This window comes from Anopheles cruzii, chromosome 3, assembly GCF_943734635.1.
Source record: "Anopheles cruzii chromosome 3, idAnoCruzAS_RS32_06, whole genome shotgun sequence".
NCBI lineage: Eukaryota > Metazoa > Arthropoda > Insecta > Diptera > Culicidae > Anopheles > Anopheles cruzii.
Genome location: NC_069145.1, coordinates 1,288,621 through 1,315,281, shown reverse-complemented (window position 1 = coordinate 1,315,281; position 26,661 = coordinate 1,288,621). Strand labels below are relative to the sequence as shown.

The 26,661-nt window shown below is 51.2% G+C and overlaps 2 protein-coding genes across 2 annotated transcripts; both read right to left on the bottom strand.

Annotated features, from left to right (window-relative positions):
* On the bottom strand, positions 1-14,281 carry LOC128271541 (nuclear cap-binding protein subunit 1). The gene is made up of 7 exons (XM_053009117.1): positions 14,211-14,281; positions 12,788-14,123; positions 12,609-12,712; positions 947-1,194; positions 638-881; positions 235-569; positions 1-158 (listed from the first exon to the last, which is right to left on the bottom strand). Exons 1-7 carry the CDS (start codon positions 14,278-14,280, stop codon positions 45-47), a joined length of 2,451 nt encoding a protein of 816 aa, XP_052865077.1. The 5' UTR covers position 14,281; the 3' UTR covers positions 1-44.
* Positions 14,282-15,561: 1,280 nt separating this feature from the next.
* LOC128274573 (uncharacterized) lies at positions 15,562-26,034 on the bottom strand. The gene is made up of 2 exons (XM_053012810.1): positions 25,760-26,034; positions 15,562-15,751 (listed from the first exon to the last, which is right to left on the bottom strand). Exons 1-2 carry the CDS (start codon positions 26,032-26,034, stop codon positions 15,562-15,564), a joined length of 465 nt encoding a protein of 154 aa, XP_052868770.1.
* Between the last annotated feature and the right edge of the window lie 627 nt (positions 26,035-26,661).

Sequence of the window (26,661 nt, the reverse complement as noted above, 5' to 3'; positions counted from 1 at the left end):
CGTGAAGGTGACGATTGGGGAAAGCAAACGCATTGTGGCCACTCTTACGCCCGGAGTGCCGTGAACTGGTGGAACACGTCCAGTATGTGCGGGTCGAGATCGGACGTGAACAGCAGGCTTTCCAGGGTGCTGCTGTACTTTTGCACTTGTTCGTGGTGCTGCGGCGGCGCGGGAAGTTGGAAAGTTGGCGTTAGAAAAGGGGAGGAAACATCGACTTTGGCAGCGGGAACTCACCATCATAAACACTTGCTGTAGCCGGCCGATGGTCCAACGGTACCAGTCGGTGTCATAGTCGCGCCCGTCCGTGTCGCACTTGACCAGGTGCTCGGACAGGATCATGATGAAGCGCTGGAAGATGATCAAGAACAGGCGCTTCTGGTCGACGTACGCGGCCTCCAGCTTTTCCTCCATCCGCTCGACCTGCTCCTCCGTCGGCTTTTCGGCCGTCCCGTCCGCGTTCTTGCGGCGCTTCTGCGTGTTCGGGGCCTCCGCAGCATCGTCCTCCGATTCGCTCGACGACGATTCGGCCGTACGGGCCAGCTTATCCTTTGCTTCGTTCATCTCACGACCTGAAGCGACCAACCCACGTTCATGAAACGCGCATCGGGTGACCAACGCACCGACCGTTCGTACTTACTCAACTTGGTGACGTGTTGGTTCATCTTTTTGATGGTCAGATGCAGGATTTCCCACAAGTACATTTTCGTAAACTCGCCCGTCATCTCCTTCGAGAAGACCCAGGTGGCGACGACGGAACACTCAACGATCTGCACCTTCAGCAGCTTGTCGACGACCACGACCATCATCTGCTGGTGGTCGACCCACAGCTCGAACATGTTGTGCAGGATGCACATCTGAGCTTCCTCCGTGTCGGCCAGCGTCTGTGTGGATGTTTTGGAGGTTAGAATAATGGGCAGATGACAGGCGCGGCGGCGGCGCAACGTACCTTGAACACGGTAAGAAACTTCGAGATGGCCGCAAAGGTGTGCGAGAAACTCTTCGAGCCCAGATTCAGCAGCGTCTGCAGGAACACGTCGATCTTGAGCGGATTGAAGGTCGACTCCGTCATGTCGGTGTCGGACAGTTCGCGCGGGTTCGGCAGATCGTTCAGCTCGTTCAGCACATCTTCCGCGTTGCACTTCTGCCGGATGGCCACCACCAGCTTGTGGGCCGTGGCCGTTCCGGGCAAGGATGCTATCGGGGAAGAAGGGTGGTTAATAATTTGCAACGCCATTTTCTATCCCCAAAAAGACCGCTCTTCTGTCAACCTTTCGCGTCAAAGGTTGCTTGGATGTACCAGGGGTGATCAAAAAGTTTTGCAAAATTGGAATTTTCTCGGGCTACTCCGATGTTCGATTTTTTTTGTGGCGCTAGGTTGCTCCACATGTCAGTGATTTATGGTGAAAAGTTCGGCCATTTCGAGCAATCGGTCAATTTTTGACAGCTGTTTTGCTTGGAGGTGTTTTGGCTCATCTTCGATTTTTGTCTCTTCCAAAAAATGGATGGCAAAGAATTTTAATTTTGTGTCAAAAACATAATTAAGAGCTCGGACGCAATCGAGATATTGACTGTGGGTGACGGTGAAGCTTTTAAGACCAAAAGCAGCGCTTTTCGGTGGTTCAAATTTGTTTCAGAGGGCCAAGAAGATGTGATCGTCGAAAAGCCAAGTTTGGTCGAATGTAAACAGTTTTGCTTACAGGTTTCTTCGATTGCAGTGTGTCGTGGTGCATCATGAATTGTTTCGAAAAGATAGAACAGTCAATAACGAATATTTCCTGCAAGTTATGGGCAATTCATCCGAAGCAATCCGTCACAAATGCCCGCTTTTGTGGGAAACCCAAAAAAGGCTGTTGCGCTCCTGCTAACACCTCGTGGATTCTGCGCGAATTTTTACGGCCAAAACAACAATCTAGTGATGCCAAAGCCATTTTCTACCCCAAAAAAGACCGCACTTCTGTTAACGTTCAAGTCAAAGGTTACTGGGATGCATACCAAGATGCCCGCACCCAATTCATAGCTTGCTTAGACGCCTCACTGACAGCTGTCAGAGCATCTCATTGCCCCTCGGTAAACGATTTCGAATATTTTTGCACCAAAAAAAGAAAATCGAAAGTCGTATTAAATTTCTTTCGCCGCGCCGCGCCGATCTATTGGCGAGAAAAAAAGCCGAGGGCCGATTCGATAGCCGATAGGACTTTGTACGCATCCCGCGCGCCTCAACTCCCGGCTATCAATCACCAACCCTGCGCAGATCCGTTTCGGACGCAAAAGAGAGCTACATTTTGCGCAAATTCCGACGAGTGGTTTAACATCACTTTTACTACAAGGCTTGCGCGCCCCCTAATGTAAATGTCTACCGCACCACCACCTCTCGTGCACCGCGAAATTGGCCGCGCGCATAATCGCCGCGAGTGCATCGAGGCGCACCACCGAGCGCGCGAAGGAGGATCGATGCACGCGATGCGCATTTTCTTTTCCGATGCCCGAGTGTTGTGGCCGCCGCCACTAATCAACGGCTACAAACGCAGCCAGGTGCAGCGCGCTGTGATAAAAGATGCGAATCGTTGCCATAACTCTCGATTAAACGGCGCCCAAGACGGCCACTTTCATCGCAAGAAGTTGGAGTTGAAGCCCTTCGGACGCCTTTCGGGTGAAAATGGCGGGCAGCATCGACACGATGATGACCACCGATGAGAGCTACCCGCCATGTTGTTGTGCGGTCGCTGCTACTGTCCGTCCGTGTCCGTCCGTAGGCGCGGCGCACGATCGCGACTCACGCTGCTGTCGTTACCAATGATCGGGCTTTTCACTCACGTGTGGAGGGAAAATTGTTTTTGGGAAATTAATCTCATTAGCACGGTGCATTTTCGCATTCGAAAGTGATGACCAGCCGACGACGACCCTTAAGTAGATGATTCACCCCCTAAGCGGCGACGACACTTCATTTCACAGCCCATAAACCGACCGGCCAGGAGGAAGATTTGGTAGCGAAAGGCGGAACGGCAGCAGAATTCGCGTATGGTTTTGCATAATTATGCACCCGACAGTTCCTGGGCCGCACAACATACCCCGTAGGTTCCTGGTGCTTGGGGGGCCGTATTAAAATAATTTCGTAACTTAGAGCTGACCAACAGAGTGTCACTTCCGTCTGTTCCACGCAATACAAACCACGGAACAACGCGGGCTCCAATTTGTGCAATCGATTTGGACACCTTTGCATGTCGTACAACCATTTTGATCAGTCCGGGAACCCGGCCAGAACAAACGCAACACCGACGGTGTGGCTACGGCGGCGACGGATAAACCATATTTTCACGGTTTTATGCGCTTCATGTCACAGCGCAAAACGTCGTAAACTCGTTTACTGTGTGGCCTTTGTTTTTTTTCGGTGAGGGCGCCAATCGCCGAACGGCGCATTGTTTGAAATGGCAAATTTGTATTCAAATAGTCCGCCCAGCCCAGGGGGCTGCCTTGATCTGTCACTTGGCCGCTGAAGAAAAGGGTGGTACATTGAATGGTGAGATCCGCCGCTCCGGTTACTTCCGGTGGAAGGAAACGACCTGCTGAAACATTAAGCGTACTATTCCTCGAAGGTTGGTTGGTACGTAATTGAGCAAAAAACATTTAAAACGTCGTTTTTATGCTCTCCTTGTAAACACACATACACGCGTGTGTGACACTCGCGGTCATTGTCTTCGCGATCGAATCGCGGTTTTGCTCTCCACGGAAAGAGGTTGGGCAATCGGCCTGCAACTGCTCTAACCGCTCTTAAAGTGGGTTCCACACAAGGAACCCGCCCGCTAAGTGGTGACAGAATAGGAATAAAGAAAGGTTTTAACCAAATTACACACCTTGGGGAGGAGATTGGGGCAATGCAACATAATTAAATTGTTTCACCGACCGCCGCGCGCGAGGTTTATGATGTAATGACCCTTCAAACGCGGCGGAGCCATCCGAAGAAACGCCTCCGCGGTTATGCTGCGGCCACCGGCGTGAAGCTCTTAACGTATTTAAATGACCAACCTTTTTTTTCTTGTTTCACTTACCACTCTCAGAATTAGATTATGCAAAAAGCACCCCAAACGGTGGTGACCCGCTCTTTGGCCATGCTGTGGACCACCGGTGACCCAATCACCCGGGCAAGGTTACGCCGGCACACACGCAGCCGGGCGCCGGAAGTTTTACTCGGCGCGTCGTTAAGAGCCGTCGTTTGCGACACCCAAACGCGGCGCGGTCCATTAATGTCGTCGCGCTGGCGCAGAAGCAACATTAATTGCGACGCGATGCCATGCAAATTCAAACGCGCATCTTCGCATTGCAAAAAAAACGAATGCCGAAGCGAAGAAGCGTGCGCCTCCAGCGATCAGGTGGGGAAGGGAAAAACCGAAAACCCGCCTGCCCGTGAACGATGGAAAATGGAAATTACTGCGCCCCACGCAGAGAAAACTCTGCGCCGCGCCGAGGTGGAGGGGCCACGGGCGCCGACGACGACGACGAACGATCGGCGCGGTGGCTTAGCGAACGGGAGAGGGAGCCCACCACCGGGACCGGAGGCCGGAGAGTTGGCCAGTTTTAATGTGATTTTGAAAATATCACTACTTTCAGTTGGTGAAAAACGCTCGCCCGAAACGGTTCACATTGTTAGCGCCGAGGACGCATCGATCCGCATGTCCGATCGATTAGTTATCGATCATCCGGTTGAGTGTGTCCGGATCGGTACTTCGGTTACCAGGCATAATGTGATTTGTGGAGATTAGTGCGAATTTACATTTGAAACAAAAGGAACCGCGGCGTGGAGATCGCGAATTCGCCTATTCGGCGCCGATCTTCCAGTGTGACTGCGAGTGACTTCCCGGATTATGCTGGCCGATTGCAACACCAGCAGCGCCTTAGAGTGTACAGTGTGTGATCGTTAGGCAAAAGACTGTTGATTTTATCGACGACGACGACGACGACGGCCCCCGGTCCAGGTGTGAGTCAATGTTCTGCACCCTGACGGCTCTCGTTCTGCAGCTGTACCAGAGGACCCACCGGCGCACGGCGATCCATCACTGTCCGCGGTCAATCACGTACCGCCATGGACTGCACCGGGCGTACAATGAACATTTGTTTAATTCTTTTCGTGGTAAGCCCTCGCGCCAACAGCAAGCAAGACGACGATGGTGACGAAAGTGCCGGTCCTTCGGTTCATACACATTTTGCAATTTCGAAACGCACCGTACCGCGCGTCTGTGAAATCCGACGACAATGACCACGTACTTTGCATACCGGAGACGGGCCGGAGAGCATAAGAATTCGCGCCGCCGCGTGCGGCGCTACTGTCGCAAGAAGGAGGAAGCTTCTCTCCAACTTTTACACCAATTCTGATGAAGGCACAAACCGTTGCTAGGGAACCTTGACATCGAAGCAAGCCGGGCCCGGGTGATTACGATCTATTCTACCAAATACCGATCGCTTCGAACGAGAAGAGGCATCCGATTTTCGCCCTTCGCCAAACAAACAATGCGCGCGCGCGTAGTTGTTGTTCGCACAAATTAGCTTTTGACGGGGTGGTAGCCAGCACCTTGACACTCTGGCTGCTGCTCACAGAACTGGACACCGGCCGTGCGGCACTGTAATCGTAAATTATTCATCAACTTTAATGCTCCAATGATGCGTCCGCGCCCCATCCGTTGGAGTGTTTTTTCTCGTTAATTACGGACCGCCGGGCAGGGTAGCCTGAGAACCGGGTCCACCAGCTTAGAACCATTGTCCCAGATAGGGCCACCGATCGAAAGCCACAGCGACGGCGGTCACTTCACGGTCATCAGTTTCTGGTGGTGTTTCTTGAAAAGAAAAACAAAATGAAACCGAGAGGGAAGAAAGTGTATACCTCGCGCAGGGTTACACGAACCGGATGATGGCGCACGCTGGACTTGTAACAGGCCTTCGGGGAACCGTTTTCGATGGTTCGGCATTAGATTGCGTGCCGGAGAGGAGAAGAAACTGAACACTGAACTGTGTGACTTTCGAACCCAATGGTTACTACTGCGGTGCGTTGCTATGGTAACAAGAACGCAGTTCGGTTAACGGTTGTTAACGGTTGTTACCGGTTTAAAATGTATTGACACTGCACTCTGGCTAATTTGTCAAATTTTATCAAATGGACGATAAATTCAAAACATGGCTGACACTTTTAGTAAAGCCTTTCCCACTTAGAATCGGCCACAATTGAATTAGCTCTATACCGGGGTTGGTTTGACGTAGGAAACATGTCAAGGTGTCAAAATCAAGGTGTTTCATTGCTCTTTGAGAGAAAAATTTCAGAAATTTATTCTGTCGATCGTCGGATGAAATGGCGAACTTTCTTTGGAATGCGCGCCATCATTTTCTGCACAATCTTCTGGTCCACCTCAGCGGCTCACCTTTCCAGGCTACCTCTCTGCTGTAGTGGCAGCTTGCCAAATTAGGCCAAAACTTGATCGGACCTTTGTGTGACTTAATAAATGATAGAACTCGCTTTTTGAGGCACTCTTCCTTGTACAGCGTTGAGTTCATCGTCGTGTTTGTGATGAAAACCTTGGTTTTCCGTCCACAGTTGCAAATTTCTTGCCAGATCATTAGTTTCCGTGCAAATTTATTGGCGAATACAAATTTGAACTTGGAGGAGACATCTCCCCGTGCCGTGCGGAGATAAAATTTTGGTCCAGGAAGCTGTCCAAAATCCATTTTCACGTATGTTTCGTCGTCCATAAGCAAGCATCCTTTTTACCTCGTCAGAACCTTCTCGTACAACTTTCTAGCGCGTGTTTTAGCGACTAGGTTTTGCTTAAGTGTCCTGTTTGGATGCTTAAATGCAAGGAAAAAACACTAGCTTTTTCATAGACAGATTCTCTGGACAGTACTTCGGCTGGAACCATATTTTTTTGCAATATCCCGAACCGAAAGTCCAGGATTTCCCTTGATTGATCTCAAAACCTTCCAGTTCAGCTGCCGATGGTATGTTCCACTACGACGTCTACTCTGATTATTTCGGTCTACGGTATTGGGTTGCCGGAAACGGTGGAGCACGGTGGATACAGTTGATTGTGCTGAATTATTTTTCTTCTTTCGAGTTCCATTGAGCATAGCTTTCTATAAACTCCGCGTACCAAGATGAAACTTTCAGCACTGAAAGTAGAATGTTTACTAAAGACATATCTGTCAAAACATTTGAAATCCGACCACCAGAAGCGCTACTAGGAGACCCGATACAACTTTTCCCCATTCTAAGTGGGACAGGCTTTAAAATACTCTTTTCCATTGCTGTTGAATTTATTCCTTCAATGTATGCTTCAATCACGGAGACGACGTCTACCTAAAAAGAAACCATCCCTGTCCATATCGACCACAGATATCGATCACCGGCGGCCAGGGCCAGTTCTACAGCAACCGTGACATCATTCTGACGCCCCACCAGCTGAAGACGTACCCGGGCAAGGTGCTGTACTACCGGCCGCGCGATCACCCGGCTCCGACGCCAACGGAAGAGAAGGCCAACGGCGCAGTGCCCTGGGAGGAAGTGTTAAAGGAAACCGTTTTCCTCGCCCTGAATGATAACAAGACGAGGTGAGTGCTCGAAGAAAGCAAAAGTGCGCACCGAAAGCAAGAGCTTCGGTGGCCAACCGCCCGTGCAGCCGCGCGTTTCGGTTGGTCGCCGGGCGCAAACAGTGTAAAGGGGTTAAGTGACCGTGAAACGAGCGTCACTCGAGCGGTGGTGACGCTTTTGGCCCCACACGGGGTTCCCTTTGTTTACGCAATGAGTGAGGAAATGATTAATGGAATCACTCACTCGGAGCAAGCATTAACCTTCCCCTGCCTTCCCTTTCCGCAGCCATCAGCAACAACAACAACAATCTTCTGGAAGCACCCTACTGGACAATGCACCGCTCTTGGCGGCAGTGAAACGGCAGCAGAAGGCGATCTACAACGCCCCGTACGTCGGGGCCATCGATCTGAGTGTTCCGCGGTTCGGCGACATCGTCGAGCTGGCCCACGGCCGGCTGGAGCGCGACGCCGACGAGGAGGATTCGTACGTCTTCATCCAACAACAGCGACCGGAGGACGGCGGAGAGAGCGATGCGGAGGAAGGTGCCCCGGCCAAGCCACGCAACCTGACCGCTCTGTGGAAGGTCGAGCGCATTCGGCATCGTGACGAGCAGCGAGGACATCGTTATGAACTCAAGTTCACGATCGTACCCGGCGGATCGGTTGGGGAGAACGCATCGAACACGGAGGAGCACCCACCGAACCGCACCTTCATCGTCCGCGACGAGGACTACCCGAGGTACTTTGGACTGAGTTCCCCCCCGCCGAATGCCATCGCCGTGCCGTCGGTGATAATGCTGCGCAAGAACGATCAGCCGCTGTACGATCGGACCTTCTTCGATCTGCTGCAACCGCCGGCCACGCGCTACTACCGTCCGGCACCACAGCCGACGATCACTCTGGGTCAGTACCTGGTCCAATCGCTGCTGTCCGGCGGTGATCCGCCCAAGTACCACCACCATCAGCACCACCTGATGCCGCCGGGCGGCAAGTTCTCGTTCCCCGCGACGACACTCTACACCGGCGCCAGCAGCGGGAGGATCAAGTTCCCGGACTCGTTCACCACCGCCAGCCACAGTGTGCCCAAGTTTTACCAGCACATCCACTTCCCGCGTCCGTCGATCGCACCGCTCGCCCCAACGGCCGTCCCCGGAGCCTTCCTGTTCGCGAAGGACACGCATGCGCCGGCCCCAAGCAACATCCATCAGGACTACACCAAGGTGGCCCCGGCGCAGGTCCAGGAGCCAAGCCAGGAGGCACCCCGGCCAAACCAGATCGTGCAGAAGCCGCAGCCACAAGGCCAGCCACAGCAGACAGTGAGGCCGAAGCAGTTCCCGTCGCAACCGCAAGCTCCGTTGGCCGCGCAGCAGCAGCAACAGCAGCACGTCATCTATCGGCCACAGCAACAGCAGCAACAAGCGCAGGTACAGCAGCAGTCACCGCAGCAACAACCCATCTTCATCCATCCGCAATCCGTGTCGGGGCCGGGGCCGTACCTGCAGGGCGCCATGGCGGGGCCCTTCTCGGCGCCGCAGCAGTCGCACTTCATCCAGTCGATCCCGTTCTACAGCCCGCAGGGCCCGATGGTCCTGAACCACATCCCGGTCATGTCGAACCACCACCACCACCTGGCCATCCAGATGGCCCCGCCGGCCCCGATCGCCATCCCGGTGCACCTGCAGCTGTTGCCTCCGCCGGCGGCGGCGCAGATCTACGCGTCCCCCGCGCCCCAGCAGGATGGCCTGCAGGCCATCCCGGTGCGTATCATGCAATCCTTCCCGAACCCACCACCACCACCACCATCCTTCCACCTCTACTCGTCGTCGCCCGTCAATCCCTTCCTGCCGCCGCCGGCGTTCCATCAGCAGCGCCATCCGATCGTCACCGTCACCCCAAAGACCACCACCCATTCCGCGGCCGCCAATCAGACCTCCTCCCTGCCGCCCTCATCATCATCGCCGTCCACCACCATTGGCCACCACCACCATCCTTCTCATCCTCACCAACACCACCACCAATCGCATAAGGCCACATCCGGGCATCCGTTTAGCGCACTCCCCACCGTCTTTAAGTTCACCAGTTCTAATGCCATTCACCCACAGACCGGTCCGACGCCGCCGCCCCCTCACCACCGCCACACGGCACCACTCTTGGTGCAGCTCAGTGGCCCCTCGATCGGTCCGCCGAGCCAGCGTGGCCATCCGCACCGCTTCTCGACGCCCGTCGCTTCGACGCCGTCGACGGCGGCACTCGGTATCCGATCGTCGACCGCACCCGTCACCTTCCCACCGTCGCCCACGGCGGCCACCCGCCCCCGCAGCACCGTGGCCGTCGTCGGGCAAGTGAGCGGCCCGACGGCCGCCGCCAGCTCGACCCATCACCGCTCGTCCGCAGCCCTGCCAACGGTCCCGGCTTCGCCCGCTGGTCTACGGGAAAAATTCAGTGCCCCGGCGCTCCAACCGACCGCCGGCGGCGAGTCCAAGCAGGCGCCCCGCTCGAAGCTTGACGCGCCGCCCGCGGACACGGTCGGAGCACCGTCCAATGCCGTTTCGCCCAAATATGAATCATTTGGAGTCGAGAACGCCGTTACGCCCACCGGTATTGCCACCGTCACCGCCACCACCTCTCTGCTTCGATCGTCCCCGTCCACCCTCCCTGGTTCCGGTTCGTCCTTCGGGACATCCCTTCGACCGGGCTTCTCCTCAACCTCCTTTAGCAACTTTATCGACGCTTCCGGTGCCGTCAGCGTGACGGCCAAACTGACCGCCGCCTCCGAATCGCCGGCTCCCCGCGTCCGTCCTCCGGTCAGCTCACCAACGACCCCGCTTTCGATCCCTCCGCAGACCACCCAGCCGACGTACGTGCCGTCGAAGCCGAAGACCACCTACATCCAGCAGCTTGGCCCCACGATCGGTGGCAAGTATCCGCCGGCCTTCAAGAGCATGCCGTCCGTCACGATCCTCCCCCCGCAGATCGAGACCCCGATCTCGTCCACCCTCAAGACCTACCAGTACCTGACCCATCACCATCATCAGGACACGTACGACTTCATTCCGTCACGCGTCGTAGAACTGGCGCACGTCAAGAAGCTGGCCGGCCAGAAGCAGCATTCCGGCAAGCGGAGCAAGCAACAAAAGGCCGGGGCCGTGGCCGTCAACGCCGCGAATGGAGGGTCGCATCACAAGCAGCACCACCACGTGACGGTCACGAGCAACAAACCGTTGCGGTTCTACCCAGGAGACGGTCCGGAACATGCGACGCACCGTCCCGAGGCTCAGCTGAGCGTCCAGTTGCCACCGCCGGAGAAGGAACTCACGACGACGTACTACGGAACGCCGAAGCACAACCAGAAGGTGCAACGGCCGAAGAACTTTGTGACCCCGCTCCACCCGTACCAGGGACCGGCGTCCACCACTCCGATGCCTGCCGTCACCACGGCGCAGTCCTCCAGCAGCAGCAGCAGCAGTGTGGCACCGCCGGCTTCCGCTTCGACGACCCCGGAACCGACCGTGGCACGCAACACGTCCACCTCGACATTCCGCTCGGCCACCGCGTCCAGCACGGCGCACTACTACACCAAGAATCGGCACGAGAAGTCCGACGATCTGACGACCATGTCCATCACGACGATGCGACCACGGATGGTACTGAAGACACTCTACCGCCAATTCCCGGCCTCGTTCCTGCCGTCCACTTCGACCGTTTCGGGCTCGTCCGTGTCGACCGAGAAGCCGGTCCAGAAGTGGCTTCCGAAGCGACCGCGCACCAAATCGACCAGCGGCGAGTACGCGGCCACCTCCACCCTACCTTCCTCGTCCTCGGCCAGTGACCCGGTGGCAGTGGCCTCGTCGGACCATGCGCCCGATGTGGTGACCAAGCTGCCGCTGATAACCGTGCCCTCGGTTACCGTGGCCCAGCAGATGTCGGCCCGGGTACGGGCCTCCCGGGGACGCAGTCGGTTCACGTATCGCCGCATTCCCTCCGGCAATCCGCCACCCATTCCGACTGGCCAGCAACAGCAAGCGACCCGGATGGGCCGCATGCGTACCGTCTCGGCGTGGGCCACCACCACGAGCACGACCACACCGAAACCGATCAGTTCCGTCGTTGATGGGAGCAATCGGATCGATTCTTCGTACGAACAGCAGGAACGCCGGGCCGAACAGACCGTAATGGGGGCCGCTCCGACGACCGATAAGATCAAGCGTGACGCCGTGGCCGAACCGGCCGTCGCGGAGCAGCTGGTGGCCAAGCAGGTCGACAATCGGCAGGACGCGCTGGAGGTCCCGGAGCAGGAGTACGTCATGGTGAAGGCCAGTGTCCAGCCGGTCCAAAACACGAACGTACCGCCGAACGTGCTGTTCTTCGAGGCCAGCGATGCGACGACACCGGCCGATGTGGCCCGTACGCTCGGATCGACGATCGAGGATCTGACGATGTCGATCATCAACCACGCGAAAGCGATCGTCAACCAAACGGGACCGATGGCCACCGAAAGTGTGACGACCAGCACCACCGGAAAGCCGATCGAAAGTAACGAAATCAGCCACCGGGAGGAAACGACCGTACAGCAGGATGACCCGCAGGACACGAGCAGGCCACCGGCGATCGACGAAACGGTGGCGACGGAAGGTGTCACCGCCGCGGGCGAAACGACGATCGCCACGACGATCGCATCGACCACTCTCGATGACGTGGAACTGGACGCGGACACGGACGCGGACGACGAACGCCGCACGACAGCCATCGCGTATCTCTCTTAGAAGATCCGATTCCCGATGTCCCCCCGAGGGACCCCTAAATTATTCTTAATTTAATGTTATTTATCGAAACAACTCCCCCCGATCGATCGAGAGAGAGAGAGACGGTGACAGTGACCGAAGACAGAGAGAGAGAGAGAGAATAAAGCGAAGCCAAAGCAACGAACCCCCCCATAAATACGAGACGAACCACCCAAAGGCCGCGTAGCCCCGGGTGGCGCTAATTTTGTTATTTTGTTTTTGTCAAAATAAAGATAATTTGTAGTTTAATGGAGAACTCACCGGCGCCCTCCATCGTGTACTTGTACTGCGGGGCCGGCGGCTTCGGGATGAGCTTGGCGTAGGCCGCCGGCATCATTTCCTTGAAGCGATCGTAGTACGAGAATCTAAAAAGGAATGATTCGCATTAAAAAAGCCAAAGATCGGAGATCGTCGATCGTCGATCGCGGAAGATCGCGTACCGTAGACACTTCAGGAGGACCTCCTGGATGAACTTGGGCCGCGGGTGCTCGTTCTCGAGCAGCAGACAGCTGTCCCAGTCGTCCCAGGACCAGCGGAACTGGAAGTTGCTCAGATGGTACGAGAACCAGTTGACGAACCGATCGAAGCACGACGTGTTCATCGAGTCGATGCGCATGAACAAGATCTCGGTGGCCTGGGCCAGCACCTGGGGCATCTTGGAGGGCTGCTGCTTGCACAGCTCGATCAGAATGGACCCGTAGCAGATCTCGAGGAAGCGCGGGGTCGGCATGTGGAACAGCTCGGCAAAGATCACCTCCACGATGCAGTACTCGAGCGGGATCTTGTCCTTGTACGCCAGGTACAGCAGCTGGATGGCGCAGTCCTTGCGCTCCCAGCGGTGGTTCTCGATGATCGAGTGCAGGTGCTCCTCGATCAGGAACCGCTCGATCGAGTGCGCCCCGGGCAGGATCGGGCCGGCCGGGCAGTCGGTGTAGTCGAACATCCGGTACACGACCCACGGCATCGGGTACTCGAACGAGTCCTGGTGGGGCGGCGGATGGATCACCGGAATGTTGTGCTGCAGCGCTTCGCACAGCACCGAGTCGAACGAGAGGTACGGGCGCGGTATGTGCTTCTCGGTCCAGTTGTCCTGCCGCAGCTTCCGGATCTGGGCCCACAGACAGTCCAGGTACTCCTCCTGCGGATGCGGCGCATCCACCGACCAGACGCGCAACGCGTTGTGGTGCTTCTTGGTGCGCTTGTTCAGAAACACCTCGATCCGCACGAGCAGATTCTCCAGCGACGACTCCTTCTTCTCGTACAACTCCCGGCCAACCCAGGGCAGCGTGGACAGGACGGCAAACACGTACCAATCGCGGCGTACCTGCGGCACGCTGTCCTCGTTCGCCGCGTCCACCATACTGTCCAGCAGCTGGAGCAGCGAGTTGGTCGAGATGACGTGACAGTTGACGAGATCGGCCAGAAAGCGGAGCGCGTACCGGGCCGCGTCCCACTGGCACTGCTTGAGGCTGTCCTTGAACGTCTTCACCATGTACTCGACGAACTCGCCGCCAAAGTTGTAGTTCTTGGCGTTCATCAGCCCGACCATCGTGGAGTAGATGGTGCACTTTTCCGGCATCTTGATCGGGCACTCGGACAGGATGCGCAGGATCTTGCTCCGGAAGTTGCCCAGGTCGGACTCCAGCACCGACACCAGGCCCTCCAGGTTCGACTCGAGCGACGACGTACTGTTTTCACCGACCCGCAGTATCAGCGTCTCGAGCCGTTCCTCCATTTCCTGGTTCTCCGACACCCGCCGGCGTTTCCGGTTGCGCTCTGCAAGCAAACCATTCCGGAATCAGATCCGCGATCCGATTGTGTTGGCAAACGGTGGGGTTTTAAGGTTGGGATGCGCGCACTTACCGCCGTAAAAGTCGCCATCGTCCTCATACGCACGCCTTCGATTCACCTTCTCCGTCTTCGGTTGATTCATCCTTGTCCGGGCGCTTGCAATTGCCGCAAAAAGGGGCACAAATTCACAAATTTCGAGAAATTGACTTCTTTTGCGTGACGCCTTTTCCGCGAGTGACATTTGCAGCGGCTCTGACAGATGATGATATTTTTCCATATAACTTAGTACTTGTACGCACCTTGGCTCATTGTATCGTATTTGACGATCCTGAAGGGCGTTGAATTGAATCGGAGTTAGAACAAATTAACAAAGAAAAGGAAAAACAATCGAACGTGAGCGAAAAAATGCAGAAATGCAATGTTTTGATTAAGCAAACGTGTTTATGGTGCTTTGATGCTGTTTTAATAACTGAATATATCGCTCACTTGTATGCACCTTGGTAGACGCCGATTGTCAATTTTCTTCGCCCAGTTCTTCTGGTGGTAAACAAAACACACTCGGCAAGAGGATTATTTTCCGATTTATGTTGCGCACGTAAGCGTAAAATCAAGCCAAATTCAGTATGGTTACACTAATTTCTTCCCTCCAGAAAGCACCGAAGAACAAAACACTGAACGAGGCGGATCAAAAAGAGCAATGGTCCCAGTGGCAGCAAAAAGATTCGGAGCTGCTGGAAAAGAGCTACATGAGCGATCTCGAACAGGCACTGTTGCAGTCGAAGCTGGACTTTGAGGCGAACAAAACTAGGTACGAGGAAGCGGAAAAGACCGAGGCCTCCAAGCAGCAGCTCGCGGGCAAATCGAAGAAGGCGAAAACTTTTTCGCTGCACGAGTTCCAGGAGAAGGTCGAGAAGGGCATAAAGCAAAAGGAGCAGCAACGACAGCGACGGCAGGCCGAAGAGGAGTACAACAAAAGCTACACCTTTTTCGAACAAATCATCAACAAAGAACAGATGAAGGAACTGTTTCAAACCAAAGCCCTTTCGGGCGTTACCAAGAACGGTAAGGAGGCATTTTCACCCGTTCGCAACCGGTGTTAATGGTCCGAATTTGTGAATTTACTTCCAGTCGCCGGTGTGTTGCAGGTTGAAGTCAAGACAGTAGCCAACAAATGGCAATGGCCCCACTCGACGGCTGGTGGGGCCCTCACCACCATTTCTGGAGCTTTTTTCCGATTGCAACCCAAACGTAACGGTTTCAACGTAAATTAACGCGGAGATTCCTAAATTCCTTCCTTAGCCCGCTTTTGGGTCTCTGAGGGGACCGGGGAAGGGTGGTTGAATGGGGTGGTAGGTGGTACGGATCGGGAGGTGGGTTGCTACTCTTTGGGGCACTCGTCCGGCCCGCCTGACACCGCTAACTATCAACATTTGTCGGTGTAGATCTGCGACGTGGCGTGGCCCCCGTTCGACGACGACGAGCAGGAGGTCGTCTGCGAGGTGCTCAGTATGCTGTCGTAGCTGTTGGGCGTAAAGTCCCGCAACGGCAGTCTTGTGTAGATGTTGGGCGAGGTGCGCGTCGGAACTCGTCGGCCCGGCCCGGGTTTAACGTAGCTGCGGACCGGCAAGCTGTATATCGCGTACCCGCGTTCTTGGAGCGATTCCCGTTCGGGGACATTAGATGGTGGTGGTGCGTGGGTGAGTAGGCCCGGACCGCGGACGGCACCGTCGTTGAGCGCGGTGTCGGTGTGGAGCGCCAGTGCCACGAACGGCGCTCAGAACCAGTCTTCGCCCTTGTGGTCGCTTTCCTTGGTGACGTCGGGCGTGTTCCGAGCGAACCTGTTGGGAGTCTCCGAGCTTCAGTGGCCTTTTTGGGGGAATCGGTCGCATGAAAGATTTCCGAATTTCGTACTTCGGGTGAAGCTGGCGAATGTGTGTGGGTGGGAGACTCCCACGAGAGCATGATTAGATTGGTTGCTTGAGAACCTTCGAGTGTTACCATCAGACTAGCATTAGGGGTCGTAAATGAGGCGTCCGTTCCGTGTCCGTCGCGGGTCCATGGTCTAGGGGCAGAACCTCCGTACAAAATCTCCAAGCTTTCAAAGGGTGGTACACAAACGATCGACAGTGGCAGGGCGAAGGGAGCAGTCTTTGGACCAATGCCATTTGTCATACGTCACAGTTCCTTTACATGTCACCGCTCGTACCGGGACAGGACGGTTCGTGGGAGCCACTTCCGCGAGTTTCTTAGAATGAGGCAAATGTCATCTCAACCCAATCAACCCAATAATAGTTCTACTTAATTCACATTTATTGTTTTCTCTTTTTTTATGTTTTTTCAATCGAAAATGTTCCTGTTGGTCCCCTCCGGCTGGTATCTGTGGTCTGGCTCGAGGGGCAGAAAAGCGATTGTTCACCGCCCTTTATGATAACGTTGCGAAGGACGTCTCCCCAAGGACTCTCGATACTTGCAATACTTTCCGAAGAAGAAAATACTTACTTTCAAATTACCTTGCGATCAGGGCGAACTGTCAACCCTAGGAACTCGACCAAATGATCACACCCGTCTTAACAATCAGCCCCGACGGCGTTCCGTCGATTTATTATATATTTAACGTACAATTAATTTTGATCGCTCTCGATCACGCAAGTCTTATTACTTCTATCCTGCTCTCACGCCTTGATTACGAATCGCCGTAGACCGTTTTCCCCGGGTCGTTTAAATGCCCTAACTATGCATTGCCCAGTCGGTTCCGGGTTACCGGCGATCAGTGTGCAGTCCCATTTGGGTGCCATCGTCACGGTGACCTAATTCTCCTACTCGCCGCTTTTTCCCTGGCCCACCGTCGCGGTTGCGCAATCCATATCGTCACGGATTCTCGTTACTCGTTACTGCAGCGGCAGGCAGAGTTTCCAATGTAAGTTCAGCTTTAGTTCGTTTCTTACTGGGCCCCGCTGAACACAAGTCTTTGTCATTGTCCGATTTAGCGTTGACGGGCAGGAAGTTTGATTCAAAATCTCCCGAAAGAACTGACATATATCCCTTTGTCCCGCACAAACGTTCATGAAACAATTCCTGATGAAAATCGGAAACTTTCAAACCAAAATTGTTTGTATATTTTTTGAAACTGTAAATCAAAAGTATCATCTGCTCCAACAATTCCGCCATCGATATTCCGTCATCCAAAATGTGGTCGCGAAAGTCAATCGCTGCCAAGAGCTTCAAGTTATTCTCCTGAAAACGGTCAATAGCGCCTCCGATGCCCTCCCATTTGTTTGCTTCCTTTTGTACTACTTGCGTATGTCCGATGTAGTTCTTTAAGGCTTCGTATAGATCACCGTTTTTCTCTTTCAATTGCTCATTGATAGCGCCAACACGAATAACGTGCCCTGCCTCCTCTTTTTCCTCTTTCTTTTTCTTACCTTTTTCTTTTCTTTTGCGCATCTTTTTTTTTTCCCCACTGGTTTTATCTTGATATTTACTTGCGCCGCCCTCCACAAGATCTTCACGCGGAATCCCCGTTTCTTCCGAGATACCCTGCAATATGCCTCCGAATCTGATGTATCGCCGAAGCCGACACGTAATGTGTTTCTTCACATCGTGTCTCCGGATGCTGTATTCATGCCAATTGCCATGCTTTGACCCACTGAAGGGAGTTGAGCTAGGGTCGGGCACCACGGTCGTCCTTTCTCTATTACCTATCGTTTTTGAAGAACTACTGGATCTTGCCGCGGGTCGTTTTCTTGAATTCGATTCGTGATGAGTTTCGACCTCTTCTTTAAGCAATGGTTGCTTCAATTTACTTGGTTTTAAATATGTCGATGTAATCTCGTTGAACCAATCCTGTCCTGCTTCGAAAAGGATTTTTGCCCTGGTCCACCAATATTTGTTGCCCACGCGCTCGGGGTTGCTCTCACCAACCTGCTGAACTTTGAATTTATGATGGTAGTTGTTAGGATAAAACTGATTGTGAAATGTAGCATCGCCCGTCTGGGTTTGATCATTCGATTTTACTCGATCGTTCGGCTTAATCGTGTCATTCGATTCGCTCTCACAACTGGATTCGATCTCACTATCTTGCTCAGTACTATTTGGTTTTTGGGTTTCATTCAAGGGCTTATTCAGATTCCTAAAGGGCAGGATCAGTTTTGTTAGAGTCTCATATTTAGCCAGATTAAATTCGGTGCTAAAATCTATTTTTTTCATCGTTCCCAAACTCTCTGTCTGAAATCTTTTGATCCGATTTTGAGCGAGGAGAACATTTTTCCCGCTGGAAATTATAGTTTCTGATTGACCAATAAAGTCATTTAATATTTTGAATAGCTTCTCATTTTTCTGCTTCAAAAGCTCGTTGATAGTTCCAACACGGAAGACTGGAACATCATGCACATACTTTGGAGATAGTTCCAACGGCTTATTGTGACTTTCTGCTTGAGATATTATGTCAGTACGCGGAATGCCAGTTACTTTGGCTATTGCTTGTAACATACCGCCGAGACAGAAGTACTTTTCGTGACAGATCCTAATGAATCCATTTACATTAACTAGATTGCCAGCGATAACGTGGTAATTTTTGTACTCCTTCTTCTTTTTCACGCCGCTATAGTAAACGCTACCTAGTACGTGTAACAACTTACCCCCAAAGTACTTATGCTGTAGATATTTTAGGTCAAATTGATCGTTATAGTTTGATTGAGGACGATCGCACAGATTGGATTGAGAATAGAAACTTTCGACTATTCCATTAATCATCTCGCGGTTTGTCGCTGAAAACAAGCCAGCAAAATTAATTTTGTACAGTTTTGGAAAATTCTCGAAATAAAAATTCTGTATCACTCTAAATCTATGAGACCATTGCTTGCTTTCATGGTCATAAACGCTTTTATCGTGAATTTGAGCCAAGAAATTTTCCAAAAACTTGTATAGGTCACCGTTTGACTGTTTCAAACGATCGGCAATTGTTGCAGAGAAGAAAGGCAGCTTAAGGTGTCCTGTACGCACTGAACGCTCAAATACAATAGTTTTATCGTCCCATTGCACGAGTTCTGCTCGCGGAATATTCGTTTCTTCGGCTATCGCCTGCAGCATACCACCGAGGCAAAAGTACCGCTCCAGGCAATTAGTTATGAAATCTACATCGCGACACTGGTCGGAAACATTATCAATATTCGGACACGTATCATCTTTCACAATATTATATCCTCTTTTAAAAGTGTCAAATAATGTCTCAATGTCGCTGATTGAACAAAAATCCTGTTCGAAAACACTTAGCTTATCTTTGTCAATGTCATCCTCCTCCATTGGGTTTTGCTTAAATCTGTTAACGGTTGTGGTAATACATTTCCTCATATCTTCTAGCTTTGGACGACTTCTAAACACACAGACTGCGGAGAAATCGATTTTTGTGAATTTCACCATGTTATATAATAAATGTTCAATAAAAAAAACTTCGTCCTTGTTATAGTACTCGAAAGCACGCATTTTGTAGGAAACTTTATCATATTCCCATTCTAGAATGTAAGTGTAATTTTTCTTAGATGGGTTACTCCTAAAGGTTAATGGCATCGTCTGTTTCCATTTCTCAAATTCATCATCAGTATACTTTGATATTTCATCAATCGCCTGTCGCATGCCTTCTAAGAAGAACCACTGCACCAAGTGCGAAGAGCTGGGCTGAATTAGATTAAACACGGTTTTGATGTGAACGATCTTCAGCAGTTCACGTTCTAAGTCGCGTTCGTGAACCAAAACTGATTCTTTGACTATACGGGGGACGAAGAACTTGGATAAGACAGATTTATATTTCTCATCCTCATAAAATCTTTTCAATTTCTTAAAAGTTTTAGCAAAATCTATTCCAGACGGGATTTTTGGGATTTTTCTAAACCTAGTGAACAATTCTTTTATCCGGTTTAAAAATGGTTTATGCCGATTGTACACCTCATCGCGCGTCTCATAGAGAATTGTCAACAGAACCATGTTTTCGGACTGAAAATGATCGATCTGCCTTAAAACTTCGCTCCATTGACCGGCTTTCAGCAATTGCGTATGGCCAATGAAGTTTTTTAAGACCGTGTAAAGCTGTTCATCCCGACGTTTCAATGTTTCGTTTACAGCACTAGTACTAAAACAAAAGACGTGCACCTTTTGTTTTTTTCCATCATGGCCGATTGTCTTATCTTGACACTTTAGGTTACCGGCCTTTACAAGAGGACTACATGAGCCTGTTTCCTCCTTGATATACCCTATCAGGAGTCCTAATATCCAAAATGCTTTGAAACGACACAATATATGCTGTTCTATGGTATATACCCGTTGCCGTAAGTTGTTGGATTGTACACCGACACGCTTACGGTCATGCCGCTCGTCATAAAGGGACTTTAGGAAGGAAAGTGTCTCATCACTCTGCTGTTGTTCACTCTCTCTCATTTGATCAGCCATTTGGCGATTGAAACACAACACTCGTGGACCTCGCGGAATGTGCAGCACTTTGGTGTGGGTCACAGTTGTGGTGCCTTTTCGTGGAACGTGCAACGATCAGACTGCAACAGTTCGAAAAACGAATGGACTTTGTTGTAAAACTACAATTTGTTACAGGAGTGGCGGCACGTCAAGCCGCGAGTATAAACATGAGCGGCTCCCCAAAGCTGGGCGTCAAACGGACCCGGCCCCAGTTGTCGCTGGTGAAGGAGATTTCGTGGGGCCGGATCGGTTGCCTCCTCGCTGGGTGATAACGTGTGCCCTGTAGCTGGGGCGCTCACGTTTATACTCGCGGCTTAACGTGACGCCATACAAGCATTACCTTTATATTCGAGTTCCCTGCGCCGCCGCCGTAACTGTTTCCTCACTCACTGACTGTGTTGAAAAGTGGCTCACAAAGGGGTCTCGCTCGGCTTTGCTGTCCTTTCCTCTCTTCTCCTTAGATCATGCAAGTCTTCCTTGTATAGCTTTAATCAAACAGGCGTAAAAATACAATTAAAATTTAATTAAAACTAAAATTATCAATTTGCGCACACCGAAACTTTTCCCTGAGGTCACACTTTATTCGACTGTAAGGGTAGGACTTGGTTCGTTTCCGCGGAGCAGAACCCAAGAAAAATTATAATCCTCGCTTCTTATCTTTTCCGTTGTACTGCCTTTATTCCGTCACTTTGATCACTTTCTTCACTTTATTCCGTCACTTTGATTCACAACGGAAACCGATCAGACTGCAACAGTTCGAAAAGCAAACGGACTTGTGTTGTAAAACTACAATTTGTTACAGGTATTACCAATTTTCACACATCGAAACTTCACACAATTACTGGGATTTTTGAAACATTGACTTGAGAAAACAATTAAAATGAAACCTTGCTAACCAATTGCATTCAAGCTCACTTCTGGTACGACTTCTATGTGTCTGTGCTCTGTACCGTAATTTTGAGCCCCCTTTTATAAACGTTCGAACGTTGTTCGACCAGCATCGAGACTAATCGTGATAATGATAACTTATCAGTTTTTTTGACGATTAACGACTCACCGATTTGTGATACAAGATATTTCATGACTTGTACACCAACGTACATGCAGACTGTACAATTTTGCTGTGAACTTCTCAGAATTTCGGTGAACTTTTTTGAATCTGTACATGAACAAATGAGAAACAACGAAGAAACAATTTGGAATGGAAACTACCATAAGAAATAAAAGTTATGGTGTATCCAGACTGTTCAATGCTTCGAGTGTTACTGTGCTGCCACACGGCACGAAACAGTTACGCGCAACATGTAACTTGGTGTCAAATCTGTTTCGTGCCGTGTGGCAGGTCTGAAATATTACAGCAACAGAAACAACTAGTAAGAGAAATGTCAAACTTGTTTACATTCGTGTTTTTGGCCCGAGAAAATAGAAATCGGAGAGGTAAGTTGATTTCTGAATAATCTTTTCGCTTTTTTTAGATATTGTTGCTGTACCGGCAAGATGGGATTGAACAAAGTGACAACAGGCCAATCGTCCGGCACCAGGACCGCACATCCAGGATCATTGCTAGCCAAAAGATGAAGAGATGACCATTACGGCGAACAGGATTATGAAGGCGATAGATGTAGCGTTTACGAAAAAGCCACACTAATTCACGTTATTTCCCGAACATCCGGATTCATATTCTACTGGGAGTGATCACGAAGAAATAAATGGTTGATGCCATGCTTGGAATTATGCTGGTTTATTCTCTGCTAAGATTGTTTTGTACAGGAATCTGTAGGCTTGTGTTTCCAGTTATGCCTCGGGGAAATCCCGGACGGCGTCTGGCGTGCAGCTTGTTACTCGTCGCGAAGGGATGGGCGACGCCGAGTCCGTCGGTGAATGGTTTATAGTAAAAACCGCATGTAGGAGCGAGAGATGGTTCCATGGATAATATACGCGTCATTATTCATGCTGAAGTCGAAGAAGCACTTGCTGTTGGTTTCAGTTACTACGATTGTGGAACTTTGCTCAGGGTTCTAAAAAAAGGAAATACAAAAAGATGGCAATTCAAACAGAACGAAGGAAAACATGTGGATACCCATTCGTTCTGGACCCAAAAAATTTCCATGCTTCTTTCCATCGATGATATTATCATATTTTCTATGTAGCAATTTCATGTAGCTTCATTTCGTTATACACTCTGTCAACTTTCTATAGCCGCACCCACATTTTCAACGTATCTTCCAAACCGTCTTTCCGATTCAACTTCTGGTTTTGGGACTTTTTTAAGTAGGCAAAATTATGAATAAACCCATTTGGTTGGATTGAAGTTTAATGATTTCTAGCTTTTTATCGACCAAATACGATATACTAGGGGTGTGCATTGAGAATCGGAATGCCGGAATCACACAAAAATGTTTATAAAATTTGAATACGATTTTCTACATTGTTCAAAGCATGTGCCATTGCTAGCTATACATTTCTCCTATCTCTCTGCTAAATCATGGATTCCCAGAGGAAATAATTCTTCGGTTTTTTACTTACTTACTTATCCGGCTACAACCGTCGAGCGGTCTTTGCCTGCTTTAAGGAATCTTTCCACCGCTCGCGGTCGAGAGCCTTCGTCCACCACATATCAATACCGGCCGATATCGCGTCCCGGTCGACGCAATCCCTCCATCTCACACGGGGCCTACCACGCCCCCTCTGTCCCTCCGGACGGCCTAAGTGGACTTTACGGGCTGGTTCGTCGTCCGCCATTCTCATAACATGACCAGCCCACCGGAGCCTGGCGAGACGCACACGCTGCACGACAGTGAGGTCGTCGTACATTGCGTACAACTCGCTGTTGTAGCGGCTCCTCCATTGTCCCTCCTCACATACGGGGCCAAATATCAATCTGAGCATCTTCCTCTCGGACGCGGCTAAGAGGGTTTCGTCAGTTTTCGATAATGTCCATGTCTCAGATGCGTATGTGAGTACTGGGATTATGAAGGTTCTGTATAATCCCAGCTTCGATCGTCGCGACACGAGATGTGAGCGAAATAGTTTCCTCAGACTGTAGTATGACCTGTTGGCTGCTAACACCCTGGCGCGAATCTCCTCAGTTATGTCATTGTTGGTGTTAACCTTTGACCCTAGATAGGTGAAGCTCGGGACGACCTCGAACTTTCGGTCACCTATTAGTACGTCACCCCCACGTATGCTCGCCGATGTTGTTGGTGGGGCTGCTGACGGTGGCGCCATCATAAACTTGGTCTTACTTTCATTTATCTGCAGGCCGAGATTCTCCGCCGCATGCTCAATCCCTGTGTAGGCTTGAACTACATCGGAGAGCCGTCGACCTATGATGTCTATGTCATCAGCATAGGCCAGGATCTGGCTGGACTTGAAGTAGATTGTCCCTGAGGTCTCTACTCCCGAGTCCCGGATGGCTCGCTCCAGCACGATGTTGAAAAGGATGCAGGCTAGGCCGTCCCCTTGGCGCAATCCCTTGGTGGTAGCAAAGGGATTGGAGAGCTTTCCATCCACCTTCACCTGGCTTGTGACGTTGGTCATGGTCATTCTAACAAGTCTGGTAAGTTTGGCCGGTATTCCGAAACTAGTCATGGTCTCGTACAATTTTACTCGGGCTATGCTATCGTATGCGGCCTTGAAATCGATGAAGAGGTGGTATGTGTTCTGTCTGTGCTCAATCATCTTTTCCAAGATCTGCCGCATGGTGAAGATCTGATCAGTGGTAGACTTTCCTCTTCTGAATCCTCCCTGATAGTTACCAACTATCTCATCAGCGTATGGGACTAGTCGTTCCTGCAGAACGAGGGAGAAAATCTTATAGGCGGTATTGAGCACCGTTATACCCCTATAGTTGCTGCAAACTAGTCTGTCTCCCTTTTTGTGTATGGGATAGATGATGCCAAGATTCCATTCACAAGGCATCGATTCGCTATCCCACACCCCAGCTATGATTTGATGAATCTCGTGCTCTACTCTCTCCCCTCCATGTTTTATGAGCTCGGCTACAATCCCGTCGGTGCCTGGTGCTTTGTTGTTCTTCAGTCGACAAATGGCCCTTCGGGTCTCCTCTATGCTTGGTGGCAGGAGCAAATTTGTATCCACCAGTGGAGCTTCTGGCTGCTCAGTAAATTCGTCGTTGAGTAATTCATCAAAATGCTGGGCCCATCGCGAGAGGACCTCTGGCTGGTTACTGATCAGATTTCCAACCTTGTCGCGGCAGCAGGTGACCTTAGGTATGGAGTTGTTTCGGTGACCTGCTACCGCTTTGTAAAATTGTCTTGTGGGTCCGTATCGCACTCTGTTTTCTTCAAGTTCACGTATTTTGTTATCTTCCCACAATCGCTTCTTTTTCTTATGAACTTGCTTCTCTGTTCTCCTGAGCTTCTTGTATTCCCTTACGCTGTCCCGCGTCCTGCGCCTGCCTATCATTGCTCTGTACGCAATGTTCTTTTGTTCCGTCACATGTCTACACTCATCGTCGAACCAGCCAGATCTGGTCTTACCACGACGCGTGCCCAAGACTTCTTGGGCACAGCTCTCTATGCATGTTCTTAGAGCGTTCCATCTCTCGCTCGTAGTTGCTTCATCGTTTAGTGGTTGCAGCGACTCGCTGATGGCCTGTTTGTACAACTCTTGCATCCGTTCTTGTTTCAGGGAGTCTGTGTGTTATTCCCGCTCGTTGTACTTCGGCGAGTTGTTCTACATCGGATCACTGCGCCAACCAGGTAGTGATCTGAGCCGATGTTGGCCCCTGGAAAGATTCTGACGTTTAACAAACTCGATTGATGTCGCCGATCTATCCATACGTGATCTATTTGATTGGAAGTAGCTCCACCCGGGGACACCCGCGTAGCTTTGTGGATGTCCTTTCGCGCAAATTTGGTACTTCCAATCACCAGGTTCCTTGCGGATGCAAAATTGATCAATCTGCAACCATTATCATTACTTTCACTGTGTAGACTGTGAAGACCGGTGTATTGGCGGTACACCGGCTCCCTACCGACTTTGGCATTGCAGTCCCCCAGAAGGATTTTTACGTCGTATCTGGGGCATCTGTTCAGTTCCCTTTGGAGTATGTCATAGAAGTGGTCTTTCTCCTCCTCAGGTTTGTCTTCGGTAGGGGCGTGAACGTTAAGCAGGCTGAACGTAAGGTGCATAGCCTCTCGTTTACGGGCCGGAAATCGATGATCGCCGGCTTCAGCCGTAGACCCACGACGAAGCCGGTTCCAAGCATGTGGTCGCGGTCGTGGCAGCTGTAGTAGATATCGTAGCTGCTGCCACGCCTGTTCTGCGAACCACTTCCTAGCCAGCGCATTTCTTGCAGTGCAACGATATCCAGTTGCAGCGCGGCTAGGGCCTCATCGATTGGCCTCTGGCTCCCAGCTCTTCTCAGAGTGCGTACGTTCCATGTCCCTAGTTTCATGTCCGTTTTCATAGTCCTAGTTCGTAGCGTATAGTCATCATCAAGAATTCGGTTTCTAAGTTCCTTTGTGCTTTCTGTAACATTTGATTTTTATGGGCGGGGTTGTTGGCCCCGCGCCAACCCCCTGTCACGCTGGAGGGCCACGTGACGTATTGTTTAAGGTCCCTGAACGTCGTGGGACCCTTTGGGGGCCTTGTTGCCGCGGCCCCCCAACCCCTCTAAACTCAGCCATATTCCCCATCCGCCCAAGGGGTTGGAAAGTCCGTATACGCAAGCTTGGATATCCGGAAAATATGTTACCGTTCTGTACGACACGGACGTGTTTAGGAGGAGTGAGGGAGGAGAGCCTATGTATCCTTCAAGAGGCGTCGGAATCCTTCCCCATTACAGAACTATTTTTATATTTTTCCATATAACTTAGTACTTGTACGCACCTTGGCTCATTTGTATCGTATGTGACGATCCTGAAGGGTGTTGAATTGAATCGGAGTTAGAACAAATTAACAAAAGAAAGGAAAAACAATCGAACGTGAGCGAAAAAATGTAGAAATGCAATGTTTTAATTAAGCAAACGTGTTTGTGGTGCTTTCATGTTATTTTAATAATTGAATATATCGCTCACTTGTAGGCACCTTGGTA